The sequence below is a fragment of the Myxocyprinus asiaticus genome, chromosome 42, assembly GCF_019703515.2.
Source record: "Myxocyprinus asiaticus isolate MX2 ecotype Aquarium Trade chromosome 42, UBuf_Myxa_2, whole genome shotgun sequence".
Taxonomy (NCBI): Eukaryota; Metazoa; Chordata; class Actinopteri; order Cypriniformes; family Catostomidae; genus Myxocyprinus; species Myxocyprinus asiaticus.
The window spans coordinates 16,459,096-16,481,035 of NC_059385.1; the positions used below are offsets into that span (position 1 = coordinate 16,459,096).

The 21,940-nt window shown below is 39.4% G+C and overlaps 1 protein-coding gene across 4 annotated transcripts in view; it reads right to left on the minus strand.

Moving 5' to 3' along the window:
- LOC127432550 (FRAS1-related extracellular matrix protein 2-like) overlaps positions 1 to 21,885 on the minus strand; it is a 78,964-nt gene extending 57,079 nt beyond the window's left edge. For all 4 annotated transcript variants that reach the window (XM_051683761.1, XM_051683758.1, XM_051683760.1 and 1 more), the window contains exons 1-2: positions 16,905 to 21,885; positions 13,725 to 13,814 (exon numbers count right to left, since the gene is read on the minus strand). In XM_051683761.1, the coding sequence (XP_051539721.1) occupies positions 13,725 to 13,814; positions 16,905 to 21,885 (5,071 nt within the window). The remainder of the gene's footprint in view (positions 1 to 13,724; positions 13,815 to 16,904) is intronic.
- Positions 21,886 to 21,940: the final 55 nt, after the last annotated feature.

Sequence of the window (21,940 nt, forward strand, 5' to 3'; positions counted from 1 at the left end):
AATTAAAGCTATTTTAAGCAAAGTATGGTTCTCATTATAACATATTTGTGATGTGAGAGAGGATTTCTGTGTGTGTGTGTGTGTGTGTGTGTGTGTATGTATCATAGTAAAACATACATTATTTCTGAAGATTTGATCATGCTCCACTGAAACAAGCTCACCATCATTCAGTTACTTACTACTATAAAATCATAGCCAGTGTAATGATGCTCAAATGGATCAAAGTGTTAATTGAGTTGCCTAAAAGAACAACAAGAAGTCATGCAATTGGTGTTTTTTATGCATATACCAGAGAAGTGCCATCCATATCAGCATGGTAAGCAGTGCTTACCTAACAGAAGAGTGAAAAGAAAAATGACACTATGAAATATTTAAATACAGCTGTTAATATAAACTACTGTTTTAGTTCAAATTCGTCATCTTTCATCTCAGTTGAGCAGCACAGACAGTTATTTATTCCCTTTGGTGCTACCCTTGGGTATAAGCACTTTATTTTATGCTTTCTCTGATTCCATTGTTTACCGCCCTTCATTCAACACTGTACACTCATTCAAACTAAATCACGCCCGCTACTACAAATGACCAAGGTAAGCATGCTTACCTAAACGAGTAAGCCAATCTGAAGCCTTTTCCTTCAGTCACGCTATCTGATAGGCTAGAATTTTGTTTGCATCAACACGTTTAAGTTCACGTAGCTAATGCGTTATTAAGTGCTTAAATGGATATAGTGTAAGCATCGATGACCTACGCGAATTTGGCAAAGAGAATTTTCAATTCAAAAATTGAGAAAGAGAGGCTATCGAAACTTTAACAAGCGGGTGACCTTTACAAAAGTGAGGGAGATATTCATTCGCAAGGAGAGACACATGGATTTTGTGTTCAAGTAAAGGTAAGTTAATATATTTATTAAAAAATCTGTGTTATTGATACTTGGTCATAGATACTAGGTCATTATTTCTGTGTGATGATCTGGTGGTGATCTGGCAATCATGTCCTTCTTGTGTTATGCTCTGTCTGTTTTATAGTTCTAATGTTGGCACAGTGTCTGTTTAAAAAATATATTAAGGGATGAGTGCCGTGTTTACGTTACATTTGCCTTACATTTGCCTTGTGCATTCAGGTTAAGATTGTTGTCTTTGGTGGTCAGATTAGTTAATTGCCGCTGTCCATTCCAGTGTTCTGATCTGTGGGAAGAGTGACGTAGTGAAACTAGTTACTTGCAATCTTTTCTTTTTTTCTTTTTGTTGTATGTCAAAACAAGCTCTTCTGGCACTATGGTTCATTGTATTATTTAATGGACATAAACATGCTCGGCTCAGTATATGACAATCTTTTATTTGTGTGATATGAGCAATATTACTGTCCTGAATTTAAAACAATTTGGTCATGAAGTTCACCACTTTGACATACATTTTTTCATTGACTGGTGAGTTCTAAGGCAACAATTTACTTCTATAACATTTCCATGACATTTCACTCACCTGTATAATGTGTTTTGGGCACAGCGTTTAATAATGTGTATTAAAAATCTTTGATGCTTGCCCAGTCTCAAAGCCCACGGCATGTGCCTGGCATGTGCGCATATATTATAAGGACATAAGGAAGACCCTTATGCCTTCAAAGGCAGTCAAAACTCCCCCAAGATTAAAAACGAGGGAATACCAAAGAACAAAGAGCATGAATTTACAGAATTACGAAAGCTGTAATAAAATCTGTGTCAATGGCAAAAGTCTGTTTAAATGTAGGCTTTGGAAAACCAGCACTGATCGCATTAAAGGGATAGTTCAATCAAAAAAGAAAATTCTGTCATGTCTTTCTTCCGTGGAACACAAAAGGAGATGCTAGGCATTTGAATATTAGCCTCAGTCACCATTCACCCTTATTGTGCAATGAAAATGAGGCTAACATTCTGCCAAACATCATGCACAGTGTTCCACAGAAGAAAGAAAGTCTTATGGGTTTGGAACAACATCAGGGTGAGTAAATGATGACATAATTTTCATTCTTGGTTCACACTACACACATACAGTATGTATAGATGCACAACCTCTCAAATCTATATTCACATCATATATCAAAGTCTGCATGTGTGTGTAGATAACTCACTTCACATGCATGCCAAACATCAGAGGCAAATTCTCAATTTCACAGCTATGTCACGTCAGAAAAAAATTGACAATTTCAATACCAATGCATTTCTAACTCAATATTAGTCACTAATGGCGCATGGTTGCCAGGTGATAACTGTGCAGCAGGTGATATACAGTGTTTAAAAAAGTCAGACTGTTTTGGAGGAAAATAAACATCTTTATGCATTAAAGTGATTATATTTGGCACTTAACGAAGATTAGCAGTGTATGCTGCATGGTATGTTGGATTATCATACTGGTCCAGGATCAGTCGGTGTGTATCTACTCACATTTAGAGGCGTTTCAGATGTGGATTGCAGGTAAATTCTCAGTGATAACAGTAACAACTGTACCACCTTTAATTTCACAATTTTTGATCCTGAAGTCAAGGACAACCTTAGTTTTGTATGACTTTCTTTCTTATGTGGAACACAAATTGAGATGTTCATAGCAGAATGTCCGATTGGCTCTCTTCCATACAGTGAAAGAGACAAACAAAGCTATCATATGGCTTCAGAAGACTTGGACTATAGTGCATGAGTCATATAAAGTAATTTTATGGCACTTTAAGATGTTTTTTTTGTTGTTGTCCTTTTGGAGCTTGACAGCCCTTGGTCCCCATACACTTTCATTGTAGGGAAACAAGCAGCGTGAAAATTCTTCAAAACTTCACCTTTTGTGTTCCACAGAAAAAAGAACATGATGAGAGTGAGTAAATGATGACAGAATTGTCATTTTTGGGGATCTTTTAAACCTGATGAGACATATCAAGAAGGCATCACATCCTAAGAAAAAACTACTATGCTGGTAACCACTTATAAACCGATTACATTTTTGTGCTACAATTTAGTTTTATTATACCATTGTGAGTGGATATAATCAGCTTAAAAGGCATTGACTACAAAAATGACGGGAGCAATGCTAAGTATTAATGCAGAGCATTTTCTAAGTTACACTGCTGCTATTTCTTTCCTCAGGTTCTATCAGTTTAGGAAAGACGTGATGAATAGGGTGTTTTCTTTCTTTTTTATTTATTTATTTATTTTTTTTTATGAAGTTTCTGCGATGTCTATTTGAGTGCAAAGAAAAGCTATAGGGCTCCACTCTTCTCTGGGCGTACTGCACTCATGCCTTTTAGAATGGACTTTTTTTCACTTGGGCCAGTAAGAAACCACCTAGCAACACCTTAGCCACCGCATAGCAACCCGCTAAAAACACTCACAAATTTAGCAACCATCTAGCAATACACTGGACACGACCCACAACACCATAGCATCATGGTGGCGATTTTTTCATGTACCACTCATCTTCAGAAAATATTCAAATCTAGTTCTGTAATAAGAAAACAAATAGTGGATCCAAATAAATTGCAAAAAAAAAACAAAAAAAAAAGAAAAAGAAAAAAAGAAAGAAAACACATAATTTTTGCCCTGAAGGAATAATATCACAACTGTGAATTCAGAGTTCTGTTGAATTTGTTGTGTTGTCAAGCTGAACAATACCGAGCTCTTATTAGCTTTGCTTTTAAAAAAACAAAAGCACTGACAGTGGCTTTGAAGCCCAGTAGATTTGTCTACACCCTGAGGATAGAGACTGTCTCCATACAGCCTCTCAAACAAACAGTCCCTAATGAATTTATTAAACAGGAGAGATTCAGAGCTGGTTAGTTCAGACGGTATTTGCTAGAAAGACATGGCAACACAACAGCTGACACTCACTCAGAATAACTCATTAAAGGCTAATCAGTGTCTAGTGCATGTGAAGCTACTCAGCCAAAAACTCTGAACATCCAAAAATAGACCACACAAATAATTCATCATTCCTTCACTCAAAGCCCCAGGCAACTGAATAAAGTCTGACAGAAGTCAAATGGAGCTGACCCCTAAGGTACTTGCAAGTTACCATTGTAATTCATAAGTATCTGAAAATAAAGTTCAACATAAGAATGAATGAGAATGGTATTATGAATTTTTAAAGCATTATTCCTAGATGGAGCTGTAATGCACATTCTCTTTATTAATGGTACACCAAAATCAACACTCATAAATAGGTTTCAAAACAAACCACCAGGAGCTCCCCACTCCCAAAACACAAGTCGTACAAGAGTGCTACTTTTTCTTTGCAAGAAAGTTTGAGTTCCCTCTCAAAAGCTTTTGTTCCCTCCCAATCGTTTTGCGTTTCCTCGCAATAGTTTTGCTTTTCCTCACAATTATTTTGTGTTCCTTGCAATACCTTTATCCATCGCTTATGAAAATTAACCATGGTTTCTCTATAGTAACCTTAAATTAACTATGATATTCACAGTAAAACCATAGCAATAATACAAAAAAATTATGGTAATAAAAATCATAATATTTCGGCCAAAAAACATGGTTAGTTTAACTATAGTAACACTATGGTTAATTTATGCTACAAGTATGGTTTCCACAAAAAAATAAAAAATAAAAATAAACCTGCAGTTGCCATGTAATCATTTTTGTGGTAAGAACCATGATTTTAAAAACACATGAACCGGAACCACAAATTAACCATTGTGTTACTATAGTAAAACTGACCATGTTTTTCTTGGCAGAGTGATTATGATTTTAATTCCTATAGTTTTGAATATTATGGTTAAAATATGGTTACTGTAGTAAAACCATGGTAAATGTTGTGGTTACTTTGGTTTAAATACAAATACCATAGTTCAATCATAACTCAAGCATGGTTAATTAACCTAAAATAACTGTGTGGGAATTCAAAACTTATTTTGAAAATATTTCAGAAAATGAATTCCCTCCTTGTCCTCTTAGGGGCTCCGTACTATTTAGAATAGCATGTAAAAAAATAAAAAGTGAAATAAATTTATTTTGATTTGTCAAAGAGAAAGCTCACCCAAAAATGACAATTCTGTCAACATTTACTCATACTTATGTAGTCAACCTGAATGAGTTTCTTTCTTCAGTGGAACAAAAAAGGAGATGTTAGGCAGCATGTTAGGGACTGACATCCTCAGTCATCATTCTCTTTAATTGCATTTTGTTTTGCCATACAAAGAAAGTGAATGGTTACTGATGATGTCATTTTACCTAACATCTCCTTTTGTGTTCCACAGAAGAAAGAAATGTTTGAAACGACATGAAAGTGAGCAAATTATGACAGAATTTTCCACCATCTAGATTCTGTCAAGCTACCTTCTAACAAGTCACTTTTTGACTTGTTTATTCATTTACATTTATGCATTTGGCAGACGCTTTTATCCAAAGCAACGTGCAAGGCACTTATTTCAGGGACAATCCCTCCGGAGCAACCTGGAGTTAAGAGCCTTGCTCAAGGACACAATGGTGGTGGCTGTAGGGAACTAACCGGCAACCTTCTGCTTACCAGTTCTGTGCTCTAACCCACTATACCACCACCACTCCTCTAATTTCCTATTCAGAAAGCCTTTGTCTGGAGAAGAACATGTCTCTTTGGCTGTCAGCATCCTCCATCGAATACAGACTAAAGACACTGGTCATAGAAGCCTCATTGGTCCAACACCTGTTCACTCGATCAGTGGTACTTCAAAATGCTTAAACAGGAAAGGTAAGTGTCAGTGTCTTGAATAACTTGAGCAGGTGTGATCTCACCTGAATCAGTCAGCCATGCAGGTCTAAGGTTAATCCGGAGTACCACATCTACGATGACCCTAAATACCTGCACTACCCCCACAACTAAACAAAACCACTCACCTTTGACAAGAGACAAGGCTTTCAATGTCACAGTCTCGGTGAGAACGCTGGTTTGTTCCAGTTTGTGTTTACACGTTTCCTCGATTGATTCAGGTGTCGTTGGCTCACATAATCAACGTTGCCACGGGAACAATGATTGTTTCCATGGAAACGCTGATCATTCCAACTTGCTGCGAGCGAGTGGCACCTGATCACTATTAGTTCCCTACCTCACTCTGTTTTGTGTTCGTTGCTCGATTGTTGTTTGAGTCCTGTTACTTACCACTCTCAGTCCTGTATCATGTTCTCTGTATTGGTTGCCAGTCTGCGCTGTGTGCGCCTGGATTGTGGTTACTTTCCAGCCTGTTGTCTCACTCTGTTTCTCGCTCTCCACATATTCCACGGAGGCAGTTAAGGTCGCCTTTGTTATCACGCTCCTGACCGGGAGGGCCGCCCAGTGGGGGACCGCTATGTCGCCACCCTTGCTGCTCGTTGTTCCAGGATGGCTTGTCAGATACGATCCAGGATGAGATTTACACTTTAGACTTGCCTTTTCACTTTGACTCCGACACAGCCAATATCGCTTCTCACCTCCCAAGCTTGCTGACCGTTACCACACTCCCATTCCTGCGGCCGGGGCTTCTGAGCAGCTACCCGAAACTGAACCTATGCAAATCGGGAGGACACGCTTGTCACCAGAAGACAGTCCAAGGGGCTCTGTCTCTATTGTGCTGGACCTGGTTACATCATCGCCAATTGCCTAATAAAAGCTCATGCTGGTTCGGTAGGAAAGGGGTTACTGGCGAGTGCTACTCCATTGAGCAAAAGCCCGGCATAACGACCTGTTCTCCCGGCCTGGCTGCAGCACGGAAGGACTAGCCATTCTGTTTCTGCCTTGGTGGACTTCGGAGCGGAGGGAAATTTCCTAGATGCTGCCACAGCTTCCAGATGGCGGATTCCGGTGGTGAAATTGGCCGAACCTATCACGGCTTATTCTATTAGCGGTACACCCCTGGCTATCGTCACCCATTCCACAGAGCCGTTCATCCTCATCATGGGTAACCACTCGGAACAGATCACCTTCCTGCTGGTCCGCTCTTCCTCTGCATTGGTGGTACTAGGGCATCCATGGTTGGTAATGCACAATCCACACTTTGACTGGTCAACCAGTTCTGTTCTTGCCTGGAGTCTTTATTGTCTTTCCTATTGTCTTAACTCGGTTGTCTCTACTGTCCAGTCTTATGTGTCTTTCCAGGATGAACCTGTGGATTTATCCGGTGTACCTGTGGCATACCACGATCTGGGGGCGGTGTTAATTCGGTCCCATGCCGCAACCCTTCCTCCTCATCGCCTGTGCGATTGCACAATCAATCAGCTCCCTGGGACTTCTCCACGAGGTCGGCTGTATTCGCTCTCTGCTCCCGAGAGGGAGGCCATGAATAAGTATATTACTGATTTTCTGGCAGCTGGTCTCATCCGCTCTTCCTCTTCCCCTGCAGGGGCGGGGTTCTTCTTCGTGGAGAAGAAGGATGGCTCTCAACCCTGCATTGATTATCGGGGGCTGAATGACATCACAGTGAAGAATCGCTATCCTTTGCCGTTGACGTCTTCAGCTTTCTAACTCTTTCGGGGGCGTAATTTTTACTGACGTTTTATTAGAAACTTCAGTCAGCTTGCCGTGCCCCTGATGCATCTCATCTCCACCCATACCAAGTTTTGTTGGTCCTCGCGGGCAGAAGCCACGTTTTCTAAATTGAAAGAAAAATTTACCTCTGCTCCCATTCTTAGTACTCCCGACCCTTCATGTCAGTTTTTTGGTGGAGGTGGATGCGTCAGAGGTCGGGGTCGGTGCTGTTCTGTCACAGCGCTCTTCCTCGGATGGGAAGGTGCACCCATGCACTTTTTTTCTGCACCACCTGTCCTCAGCCGAACAGAATTACGATGTCGGTAATAGAGAGTTGTTGGCTGTCAGGCTGGCCTTGGGGGAGTGGCGTCACTGGTTAGAGGGTTCGGGGGTACCTTTCATGGTCTGGACTGACCACAAGAATTTGGAGTATATCCGCGGTGCTAAACGTCATAACTACAGACAGGATCATTGGGGACTATTTTACACCCGTTTTGATTACCTCACTGCACTGGATCTGCTCCGCACACTACCACAACGCACACAAACCTACAAACACACTACTCTTCAAAGGATTCCTCGTGGATCTAAGCTCTACACTTCCACTACGCACACAAGCCTACGAAAACACTCTCCATCACCACACTGCATTCGGTGCCGGGTACCTTTGATGCTTCACCAGCTTAAGCTGTGTTTAAGTAATAAACTGTTCCTTGCCTCCACACTTGGATCTTTTGTCTCATCACTTCTGACATTCAAAGGAAACTCAATGCCAGTTCTCTCTAATCCACATATGTATGCCTCCCAATTTGTCTAGCTTATGGACCGTAGCTATTCAGGAAACAGAGCTGCAAAAACAACCATTTTTCTGGTTAATTTTATATGCAAGAAACAAAAATAGAAACAGTTCAAACATCTGGATATCTACATGCACACTAAAATTGCTATTGTTCTTTATTGTTCATAGGGTTTCTTTTGACAAAACCTCAACAAAAACCCTTCACAATACCAGAAACCCACCAGGGAAAACAGGGCCAGCAATGAGATTTTTCTGTTTTCCCAGATTCAACAGAACTTCAGCAACTAAAAGGTGGTGAACAGCTTGTGAAATGGCTTTCAGCTAAAAGCCGGAAACAAATGTTGTTTAATTGGCATAAAATGGTGACCATTTAGTTCCCAAGCTGATGTTGATGTCAGGTCTACTGAACATAAATGACACCTTTTTAAAAATACTCAATTACTCAATGACATTTTTCACTTTAGAGAGAACAGTGAGGCAAATTCAAATCAACAAACGTTGAGAAAAAATATTTCCTCTGTCCCACAGGCCAAAAAAACAACCCCAAGCTATGATGTGCCATAGAAAAATTTCCTCTGTTCTCTGCAGCCTCTGTGTGTCCCTGTAGCCATTCCTGTCATCTTTCTATATCTGCCTTTGAGGCATGATTGTAGTGAGAGCAGTAGGAGTATTCAGGATGAGCGTAATTCGTCATGACCTTTAGCAAAGGAAGTGTGACCTAATAAATCTGTCCTATTATATCCCATTAAGTTTTGGGGCTCCAGGTTGTAAAAACCTTTCAGTGGAGGATGGCATGTATTAGTGTCAGTCAGAGGGACTCTATCTGACAAAAAACATTGTTTAATGGAGAAGTGTGTTTTTTTTCTATTTTAAAATACTAGTATCTTAGCTTCTTAACAAAGTAATCCATTGGTTGGTTGATTTCACCAAAAAGTGTTAACACTGTCTCTGTGTAACTATAAAAATATGTAATTTTTTTTGAGTATCCCAATCAGTCCAACTCAGCAACACTGATTGATTTTGTGAACTTTTTGTCTGATCAATGGCAGATGGTGGGAGTGTTCGGTAAACCTGTTTGAAAACAGTAATTATTTTTGCAATTCTGTTTTGTGACTCAAGTGTCGCAGAAATTAAACACTTGACTATGGCTGAGCGATACCACTTTTTTTCTAATCTGATACCTAACGTCATCTAGCGCTCTGCGCATGCATCAAGCACCAGAAAAAGTAATTAAGCTTTAAAACGTGATCATGCCTAAAGACTGCAATGGATCGAGGTACAGTAAAAAAGGAGTTATATTTTGGTCTGTTCTTACCTCGAACCAACTGGATCACTTCAGAAGACACTGATTTAATCACTGGAGTCATATGGATTACTTTTATACTGCCTTTACGTGCTTTTTTGAGCTTCAAAGTTTTGGTCACCATTCACATGCATTATATGGACCTACAGAACTCAAATATTATTTAAAAAATCTTTGTTTGTGTTCTGCAGAAGAAAGAAAGTCATACACATCTGGAATAGCATGAGGGTTAGTGAATGATGAGACAAAATGTAATTCTTGTGTGAATTATTCCTTTAACATCAAATACTGCGAAAAACTGCGAATTATCAGACTCCTTATTTGTTTTCAATTTTCTATTTATTCCAGTTAAAAAGTCCTTGAAAATTCCTTAAACAACCTGAAGCTACAGGAGCAGCACAGATGTGGTGATAAAAAGAATGGGATGAAGAAGAAAGAGACAGAGGAAAGAAAAAAAAAGCAAGATAGTCTGGGCCAAATTATGATGGACAGGAGACAAATTAAGGTGGAAAATAACCTTAATGTTCAGCCTAAGCCAAACACCAATAGGAAGGGATTTCTAAGAGAAAACATAGACACACACAACACTACGTCTAGAGATATCCTCAGGCTACAATCTCACTTTGTTTCCTCTAAAGCCCTCTATACTGTATATGGAAATTTTGATAATTCTACAGTTATAAGAAAGCAACTCCGCCTTGAAAACCAGCCCCACCATAAAACCCCTCCGGAATACTACTTGTAATAAATATGTAAGTCACAGTCTAACAGAGAGAATTAAATTAATGCAGCTGTTTAACACAAATTGGCTATAAAGCAGAGTTTATGGCGTTTAAAGTGGGTGTCGGGCACTTTGGAAAAGCAGAATCTAAGACGCTCTAATTAGCTCAGCTTCTTCAAACATATAAAGGTGGCAGAGAGTTTGTAATCTTTGAATTTCATGCTGAACCTCTATATTACTGCACATGTGTCAAAAGAAGAAAGGTCCTAAGAGAGAGCCTTAAGGCACCTCATGAAAAAAACAGCTCTGCTTAGCCCTTATGTGTTTATATAATTAGTCGGTATAAAGAGATGAGAAAGAGAAAGTCTCCTTACTGTTTGTGGTCTTCCCTTAAAATAAATGCTATGTCCTCAAGTGGGATGAAACCATCCCCAGGAATGCATAGAAACAAAACCAGCAATGACCCACATCAGGGCACAAGGGTCAGACTGAAATTCCTAAGACTTCCTTTCTACTCTTCAGTCTTTCCTACCTGAATTGAGACACTTCCTTGAGGTGAGATATGACTGACAGAGGGACAAAGAACAAGTTTTTCCAAAGGGGGAGAGAGGAAAAAGAGAAGACGTAAGTGGGACAAATAGAAACTTAAGGCAAAATGTAGGAATGTATCACTCGCACTCTATATCACTACCATGTCAGCCATCCATCGATGTTAGTGATTGCTTTTATTCATCGGTGTGACAATGAGGAGGGTGTGGCCAGGCCGTGTATCATGATACAACATGATGAATCAGCTGATCAGCTGGAGAGCGAGATAAAGGGGAGCCGGAGGCGCCAGTTCGAGATAGAGAGAGAGACGCACGCGACCGCGTTGCATGTGTGTTTGTTTATGTTTGTTTTATGTTGAGTTTCTTATTAAACTTTATGTTTACTGTTCAGCTGGTTCCCGCCTCCTTCTTGCCTGTCCTTTATCTGTTACAGTGGTGCTGAAGCCCGGGAGGGAGGAGGGATGAGTTGTCGCAGAGTTCTCTGCCGCGGCCGTCTGCCTGGGGATGGAGGGGTCGCTGCCAGCCGCCAAGATCCGGAGGAACTGCTTCCGTCTGCCAAAGAAGGGGAGGAGCGGTTCCGTTCACCAGGGACAGGAGGACTCGCTGCCATCCGCCGGGGAAGTAGCGAGCTGGCGTCCGCCAGAGGGCAGAGGAGTGGTTGAGGATCGGGTGACAGTGCATCCGAGAGCTAGCGAGAAAGTTCTTCTCTCTCTCCTCTCTCTCTCTGTGTGTCTCCGCTTGCCCTTTCCCTCTCCCCTGTGCATGGCTGGCACTGAATCAGCTGATCATCGGGAGAGCGAGATAAAGGGGAGCCGGAGGCGCCAGTTCGAGGGAGACACACGAGGCCTGTGTCTTTCTTTGTTTATGTTTGTTTTATGTTGAGTTTCTTATTAAACTTTATGTTTACTGTTCAGCCGGTTCCCGCCTCCTCCTTGCCCGTCCTTTATCTGTTACAGTCGGTAATAGTCAATATTGGATATTTAGTCAGACAATATTGGACATTTAACATCTATAATATTATCCAAAGCACTAAATGTCACATTTTTTCCAACACAGTGCCTTTAGTTTAGATGCTTTGTTGAAATAATTATTATGTTTATTATTCAGGGCTATTTGAACTTAATAGTGCGTGTTTATCTGTTATAATTATTGTCTGTATTACACACAATTTATCATTAAAATCCATTGGTTATAACTCTCCAAGCTATACTCTTAAGCCAAAGAAAAAATATTTTAAGTACAGTCTAACTGCACCTCAGTGGTGCAACTTCTATTATAAAGAGGATTTATTTTACTATTTAATTCAAACAGTATGTTTCATTCTATAGCAGATTTCAAAATGAACAGTAATCAATCTTCAACACTATATATTATAACTGTGTTTCTCAACCTTTTATTTCCAATATACCCCCACAGCCTCATCAATAATGCATAAGCACTCCATTGACACCAAACCAGAAATGTGGTCCTTTTTTATTAATATTATACTGGATATCATTATTAGAAATATTATTAAAGTCATTTTAAACAACAAACGATCAAGATTGTGGTTGAAAAACAGACTGACCAACTAGCACATACTGAATATTCTGCTATAAATTCTGATCCACATACCCCTGGTTGGAAGCACTGTATTATAATGTTGTGATGCCTAAATTTACATGTAGCATATAAAACTTTAAAACTACTGATATACAGTACATTTCTAGTAAGTTAATCTATGCAAAATAGATTTTTAATATCTTATGTTCACTGGTTATGGCTATTAAGATGACAATATTAATCAGCTAATCAGTATTGGCAAAAATTGTAATGCTTTTTTTTTTTTTTTACCAAAATCTAACGTTAGAAACCCACAATTCAGTCATATAAGTTACTGTGCAATTGGGCATCCTTTCAAACAGTTAATTCCTCTTGATTTGAAGGTGCTAACCGGACAGTAATGACTATTTCTATTCAGAGTTAGAGAGCTGCATCAGTGGAAGTCTTTATAATGCACTGAGTTTAAACCAGCTGTTTCTACACAAAGTATGTGTTTTCCCAACTCTTTGCAAAGCAAGGGACCCTCTAATACTAAGAGTAATTTTAAGTCTGACAAGAGGTGTGGCTTACACTCACTACATGGGCTACAGGCTCTAATTATGTGTCTAGTTTTATATATCAAATGGCCCTTTGTGTTGTGTGTATGTAGTCCCTTCAACCCACTACATGACCTTTAGAGACATACAAAACACCAAGTTAAACCTGTAGTGTTCTATTTCCTGGAAAGATAAAGACTTCCTGCATATAATACTTCCTACATACACATAATTAACTTTCAAATTAAAACATAAATCATAACATAAAGTTAGAGTTTAGCAAGGTCTAAAACTACAAGCTCTTCCAGTGACTGTGACTGGATCCTTGCGTGGAATCTAATTTATGCATGATTATCTATGCTTCGCCACATGACAGATTTAATCCTACCTGCTTTAGTATGATCTGAGGGTCATTCCTACCAACACTGAGTCACTTTTAAGTTTTTCTTTGATGTACTAAAAACTCATTTTGAATTTTTTACCATCAAACGTAGCAGAGCAAGTAATAATCTGCACATACAGACCCATAGTACCTCTGAAAGTAAAACCCTAATTAAACACCACACATCTAAATATATCCCTCTAGCATCTAAAAGATTCATCATTAATTATCTAAACTATTTCATTTGCCAGGAAACCAACTGTAAAACTGCACATTTTATCATTTATGAATTCAAATGATTTGTATTGTTGTATTCCTCACTTGAATGGATACAATGATCTGCTAAATTAATAAATGCAAATGTACAATCCAATCTTTAAACTTACTTGTACTTTTTCAAGTCAAATGCAAAAATATACCAGTTTTGCAATAAATGTTTTGTATGACTTACCACTGTCTTCCACGGTGAAACTAAAGAGGTCACTGGTCGCATTGTTGTTGTCTTTCAGGATATAGCAGATCTCAACATCATCTATGTCAGCTGAGAACACAACAAAAATTCATATTAAAAAAGAGAGATTATTAAATAATGTAAAATGCAAGCATTTATTATTTATTTAGTAGAAAAAATATCAAATGATTTTAAAAAAATACATCACTTTAAGATGACATACAGTCCCTGGTGTGTTCAAAAATGAAATTGTTTTATGGCCAGCTCAACCCACAAAGGTCTCAAAGCCCTATTAATTTAAACAGCTTACAATAATTTTAAGATTTTCGCATTTCAATTTCATACCAAAATTCCAACGAATTAAATTGAGTAAACTTTGAAGTTTTTTAAATGTAAAGTTTTATAAATGTAATTTAGTTAAAAACAACACAATTCATTTTGATGACATTTTGTTATGAAATTGAAATGTGAATATTTTAAAAATAGGCTTGAATATGTTTTTGAGTGTACACTGTAAAAATGTTAACCTAATATATGTAGTAACATCTAAATTAACTGGTTTGATGTCAAAAATACTATTTAACATCACTGAATCAACCCGAATACAATAGATTACACCAACAAAACTAATTTTAAAAGTTGAATAAGGTAGAAAAAGCTCCTTAAGGTAACAATTACAGGTTACCACACTTTACAGTGCAGTTACTGCAAAAATCATCTGCAAGCTTTTTTTAAAAATTTAATAAAATCAGGCAAGAATTTTCACCAAAGACACAAAACAATCAGCAGAACAGGTGAGAAGCAGTTACCTAATGACAGACAAGACCAAGAATTTTAAACACAGGATTCCACGACTCTCCCACATCTGGTCTGTTGCATCTACACCAATTAGACCCCTTTAACCACATTTACACTGATACACTATAGCTAGGTACAGTGTACCATTAACAACCTGACTGCTCCCTCTGCTCTGACCCACTTCCTTAAATTATTGATATCAGAGGAAGAAGCCTCATAAAAATGTAAACCTGTGATTCTTTATGCACGCATGAAACCGCTTTTCATATTGAAAATAAAACGTCTCCTTTCATTGCCAGAGTGCACTCTCGTCGTGAAATATTTAGCAAATGCCACAGAACAAGCGGTGGCAGAATGCGGGGAAAGGGCAAAGTAAATAAAGAGAAGTGATTGTCCTTTCTGCTTCACTGCTTGTACTGATGAGGCCGAGTCAGGTTTGCAAGCTCTCTCTCTCCCTTCACACTTTTGCCCTTTTCCAATGTCTAGAACACTTATCAGACTAAGTTAGCCTGACACAGATTTCACACCTTCTCACTAGGCACTCATGTTTGAAGGAGTGTGTCTATGCTTTAGCTGTTAGGGGCCATGAACCTGTGCTGAGTAATACACTTCAGAAAAAGGTCAAATTTGGATTTTGGTTGATAGTTCCAGATTTTACCATTGCATCTGTTAACAAGAGAGAGATATGTTACCTGTGCTATGCCCTTCTTATGTATTTTTAAAAAAGGTCTGCGGTATTGTCTAAATAAAGTAACCATTCATATTTAAATTGAACTCCTATCCTCATTTGAGGAGGCTGGTTTGGTTAAAGGGATCCAGTAGTTCACCCTAACTGCCTCGATATACTTCCTACAAAATCGAAGAACGAATGGGTGTGATATCATTTATAACAAAATCTGGCCAAAAAGAAGGTGTTTTTGCATTCGTTTCGGTGGTTCGTAACATTTCGTAAAATTCTTAGCGGCTGCTAAACACCTTCTTACTGCCATTGGTCCACGTCATCGTTAGGTGTGACCTGGAGCTCCACCTTCCTTGGGACCGAAGGCTAATTTTGTTTACTCAATTTGGCTCAATGAGTCAAAATCAGTCAACATGAACACATCGATGTGCAGAGTTATTAGCGACTATCTGTACAATCGTTCACTTAGAGACATTTTCCAAGACCAAGTCATGTGAAGCTTTTTTTTTTAGTCTACTAAAGGAATCATATCTTCTCAAATACTCTCAAGTGCCCATTCACTTATGTGCCATCTGCAGCAAAAGCCATTCACACATCTGTCTAAAGTAAGATATGCCTCTATCATCATTGTTTTATCTTTGTTCTGCACATTAACACTTTTATACACTCATATTTGCAATGGTATCAGTGTCATAATAAATTACAATAACAGAGTGTAACCGGCGCATATTATGGCTGCGTGTAGCATGTTAGCACATTAGCGTCATGAATTCATAATATAAACAAGATAAATTAAACATTTTCTACCGCATATATACTGTATTACTTTAAATCATCATTGAGTGGTTAAAGCAGCTTCTTTTACTGACCTCATGTGAATTCATAAAGTCATTGATAACACATTGTAAAGGTTTTACCTGTAGCATCCTCATATTTAAACGTACTTCTAAATGCCTCCCACATTGGTGTGGCGGGTGTCTGAATGTTCGGAAACAGTATACCGTTGCTCAGCTCTTTAGAAATTATTTTTACCTCTGAACGAAGAACGAAGAGGAACTTCCACAGAAGTATATCAAGGCCTTAATTCTGTCATTATTTGGGTGAATGATCCCTTTAAATAAAAGATTTAATAATGCAAATAAACAAATCAAATGGTTTATTATTTTAAATAAACAACAATATCGGGACAGTATTATATTTTTTAAAGTATACAGGTTTGGAGAAACATATTGAGTAAATGATGACAGAATTTTCATTTTTGGTTGAACTATTCCCTTAACTCAGCCAACAACACCTCTCTTGAAAAATAACCAGTCACTATAGAGATGTTAGAAGGCAAAAATATGACAACTTAATAATTGAATAGAGATGTGTGAACGCTCTAGTTGTCTCATCAAGAATCAAGAATAGCCAAAGGCGGCTTGTGCTTTTGGCTAAGGGTAAAGTGCCTGTTTCTAAACGGAACTTACATTATTTCAAGCATTAAGAGCAGAGAACCCATCCAAGAACATGATGGATACTTCAATACATGTGTATCTTGAAATTATGGTTCTACAAAGCATTAAATTGCTAAATTCTAAAATTCTAAATCACAATGACATAAAATGTATTGAGTCTAAGTAGAGATAAGATTTCACAGGATCGAATTTAGATTTCATAAGCAATAATAATAATAATAGTGTTACTGTGCTCAAAATACATACCTTGTGTAAAAGTGTTGATTGAGTCATTCCCTCTGTCCAGGTTGATCAGGTAACCATGCTCCGGCTGTGTGGTGATGTAAAAAACCAAAGCCTCTGGGCCGCTGTCTATATCCAGTGCCTTTAGTACTTTGCTTGTGATCTGATATCCCAAATGACCTGTGGACAAAACCTTTAAAGTCGGAGCAACTTTGTTAACTACAATCTGAGGAACACAGTTGTCCACAGATACAATGGTGATCTTTATGGTCTGAGGTCTTTGTGTCTCAAATATGGTATCAGGGAAGACGTAGAAGTCTATGTGTGTTCCATCTGTGACTGTAAAAGAAAAGCTGTCCTCTTCTGACTCTGTGCCATCATGTTTGTAGCTGATCATATTCTCATTCAGGTCCTGCTGTGTGAACGAAGTACCTGGTCGGCTATTGTTGAAAAGCAGTTTGCCATGAATGGGCAGTTGGGTGACTGTGAACTTCAAAAGGTGCTCAGCTGTGTCTTGGTCTTCAACGGTCAACTCAAAGGGAGTAATGAGTTTTGTTTGTCCTTCGGTCACCAGAAGGTCATGAACTGTCAGTACTGGCTTTTTGTTATCAACATCAACAATTGAAACCCGGAATGTACGGAAAACAGGGTTGTAGCCATCTGTGACTTCGAACTCAAAGCTGTCCATCTTGACTTCATCATCTGCGGTATGAATGTAATATATCTTGCTCCCAGCCAGCTGTAACTGGGTAAAGGACACAATCGGCATGCCTGGTGTGTCTGTGCTTTCCAAATGCCCCCTCACCGGGGCTCTTGTGATGGTGAAGACTAAGTTCTCATCAGGGCTGTTGAGATCACTAGTGCTGAGAAGGTTTGTAGTGAGTGTCACTTTGCCACCTTCTTTTAGAGACACCCCCTTACTAACGACATCAGGAAATACCATATCAATGCTGCCCACAGTAATATAGAAGTACCTGTCAATTAATGGATTGATACCATCCGTAACATCGAATTTCATAAGGTCACGAATTCCTTCCTGTCCATTATGAGTGTACAAAATGAGACCCTTGTTCACCTCATGTTGTGTGAAGTTCATGCCAATAGTGATGTTCTCTACAGACACAACCGATCTCTCTTTTCTATAAAGGAAGCCCTGATTGGGGCCATAGCGAATAATGAAAGTAAGGGACTCATCATCCGAGTCTAAATCAGTAGCCTTTAGTACTTTACTATTTATCTCTTTGGTCTCGCCAATCTCGATTTCAAGTCCATCATTAATGGCGAGCCTTGGCGTTTCATCATCCACAGGAATAATCATAACCATGATAGCACCCTCAACAGAATGCTTTCCATCTGTAAGAAGGACATCAAACTTGTCTTCTGTAGTTTCAGAATCATCATGTTCATAAATTATGCTAGAGGCCTCCTTGATTTGTTCCAGAGTGAAGTTTGTGATTGGAATGGAGCCTGTTGTGAGCTGATTGAGGAGGAAGCCATGAGTTGGAGGTTTGGTGATAATAAACGTCAACTGTTCGGCAGGAACATCACCGTCAACTCCGTTCAGAAGGGGTGTGTCGATGATAACGTTCATGCCTTCCATTACAACAAACTCTCGCATAAAGATCTCTGGTTTTTCATCATTCGTGGGAATAATGACAATGGGAAAGAATTGTCTCTCTGAGAAGTTCACGCCATCAGAGCATCTAAACGTGAACCTGTCCTCCACCAGCTCAACTCCTTTGTGTATGCTTTGGACATAATGAATGTGACCTTCATTCAAATCTCTGATGATGAAAGCACTCACTGCCAATCCCGACCTTGACTTTTCCGAGCCTGGTGACGGAGAGATATTCTCCACATATCCTGATGTCGGCTGAACTATAATAGTACACAGAATGTCCTCGATTGGTGTGTCTGCATCCTTAACCATTATTTGATGCCTACCAATTGTGTTTTTGTCCCCTTCAAAGACATTAAAGGTTGGTCCAACTGTGACCACTGGAGTCTGGCTATCCACGGGGAGAATGGTGACATGAATGTGGACCCCATTTACTCTGTTACCCCCAACGTCCCACTCATCAGACATGTCTGACAGAGTCAGGTTGAAAAAGTCCTCTATTGAAGCAAGACCAATTTCACCACTGGTATGAGCATACACTACCAGACCACTGATGATTTCAGCTTGAGTGAACCTACTTGCAGGAACTCCATTTACTAGAATTTCTCCAAACTTAGGGGCCTCCTCCACAATGAACGTCAATCTCAGGTCATCGGTGTCCTCATCTTTTCCCTGGATGATGCTGGAGGTAATTTCGGTGGCTCCATTTTCTAACACGTCCAAGTGAGAGCCAACGGTGCCCTTTGTGAGGCTAAGTGTTGGTGTTTCGTCATCAATAGGTTTCACTACAACTTTTACAGTGACTGGTACGAAATGGATGCCATCGCTAACATCCAATTTAAAAGAGTCACTCATTGTCTCATCCCCATTGTGGACATATGACACTTTGCCACCAGAAATATCCATCAAATTGAAACTACTTCCTTTTTTCAAGTCAGTAAATGTCTGTTGAATGTGGCCATGCAGGAGAACTTGATTCAGTGTAAATGAAATTTGTTTAGTATCAGTGTCCACGTCATTTGCATCAAGTTCGGCACTTGTGAAGACATGCACCCCCCTCTCAAGAACCGTGAATCCTGTGTTAGTTATCTGTGGGGGTTTATTGTTTACAGGCTGTAGAAAAATGGTAAAAACTCCATTAGCACTATTTCCAGCAGTGTCTTCTACTGTGAAATGGAACTGCACCACATGTGGTATGATGCCTAGCTCAATGTAAGGAGGGCTATAGGAAATCTTATGATGGTTAACTTGCGCTTGAGTAAATTCTTTTACCTCATTATCAGAGCTTTCAGTTAAAACAACAGACCCAAATTTAACTGAATTATTTTCATCTGTGTCAGTCGGTGGCCGAGTTATTGTATATTTCAGGTCGCGATCTTCAGAGTCCAAATCAGTGTAACGCAAAACATTCCTGCTGAAATGAGTCAACTGGTACTCGTGAACTGTCATCTGCAAAATTGTGCCAGGGAAAAGCACTGGTGGAACATCATCAATAGGAAGGATTTTAATAACAAATGCATTCTCACCAGATTGGTTGGGAGGATCGGCATCATCCTGTACTTTAAACACAAACTGATCTGTAACTGTTTCAGTGATGTGTGGACCTGTGTGTCTGTATAAGAGCTTTTCATCTGTAATATCTTTCTGGAGCCACTCTGTCACTACTTTCTCATACACGCCATCTTCTAAAATAAATTTCCAAGAAGATGGGTCTTCTGGTGCTTCAGATTGCCTCATCAGGACCTCGCCAATAGCAGAGAGTGGAGGCACAATAGTAAATTTAATGGTGGAGTCTTCAGAGTCAATATCCACTGCACTGAGCATTAGCTGTGAAATGGGCACCATCTGTTTTTTGAATAAAATCAGCCCTGTGTTTGCATTTATAATGGGTGGTTCGTCATCTGTGGGTACAATTGTGATGGGGAACAAAAACTCAACTTCGTTCTTGCCATCTGACATTCTGAAAATTATATTATCGCTGTATGTGTCACTGCCATCATGTTGGTAAACCACAATGCCAACTTCCAGGTCAGCTGGGGTAAAATACTTCCTGTTGGTGCCTAGCACAGTTAAGTGACCATGACGCAGACCATCAACCACGGTAATCCTCACGCTGTCCAGGCTGTCCTCATCACTAATTTCCAAATTGTTCCAAGTGAACAGAGACCTAGACTGACCTTCATACAACAGCTGACCAGTATTCTTAGTCACTACTGGTGCCAAAGTGTTCATGGGCTTCACAACAATCATGAATGCAAAAGGATCCGAAATGCCACCATCTGTGTCTATGACCTCAAATTCTATTTGAAAGATCCTTTCGGTATCAGAGTCCAGCGATGGAGGTTTATACGCAATTTTCAGATCTTTTAGATCTCTCTGATAAAAAGATGTGATAGGTAAATTTCTGTCATCTGTACTCACTATATAACCCTCCTCAAAGGATAGAGGAGAGGTGATGTTGAATATGAGATCATCTGGACTGGATTCAGTATCTTCAGCAGCCAACATATCTGGAGTTAAAGCCATCATGACAAACTGATCAACCTCCATCATCATCATGGCAACAAAACTTGGTCGGGGAGGAGTGTTTTCATTGCCCTCTTTGATCCGGATCATCACATGAAAAAACTCCTGTTTCAGTAAATAGTTTTCTTTGTTCCTTAATTCTACAACCATTGGGACGTAATCCTTATTAGGAGATTTGTGAGTAGAGGTGTGTTCGTAACGGATATTTGCTCTGAGAAACTGGTCACAGTCCATCGTTTTCTCCAATTTGCTCACATCAATAACTTTACCATATCTAGGCAAGACACTACTGGCAGCCAATGATGTGACTTCACATTTCTCAGACTCTTTATCATAAGTAAAATCAAGCACCTTTTTGTCAATAGGATTACTAGTCCCACGCAGATTATTAACAGTAAGGGGCATGTTTTTTGTAACAATCTCCAATTGTGTGAAAACCACCTCCACCTCCAGCATAAAGGGGATGACTATAGTTTCAGTCTGAGTGTCGTATCTGAGTTGCAGCTTCACTCTGTCTTCTGCAGGGCTCCTGGAACCGAAATGAGAGTATCTGACATCGTTAGGACCAAATTCACACGGGAACTTTTTAGGAGACAGGTGCCCCGGTCTCTGAGACAGTGGATCATTATCCAGTACTGTAATACTGCATTTATCTCCCGGCTGAACTTCAGTGACCACATCGTTGATCGGATCGATGTAAATTGATCTCCCGAAAGGCACGTGTATTCTGTTGTTCGCCACCAGTATCGCATCCTCCGAGAGTTGAGGTGTGTAGGCGTACGACAGTCCGTGTTTGTCAACTCCTTGCGCGGAACAAACTGTCAATGAAGCCAAAAGAACGAGAAACGTATAAAGTTCCATTGTTCATCCGCCCGTAAAGAGCTACAGGGTTTTTTAATGACGAAATGAAGCGCGA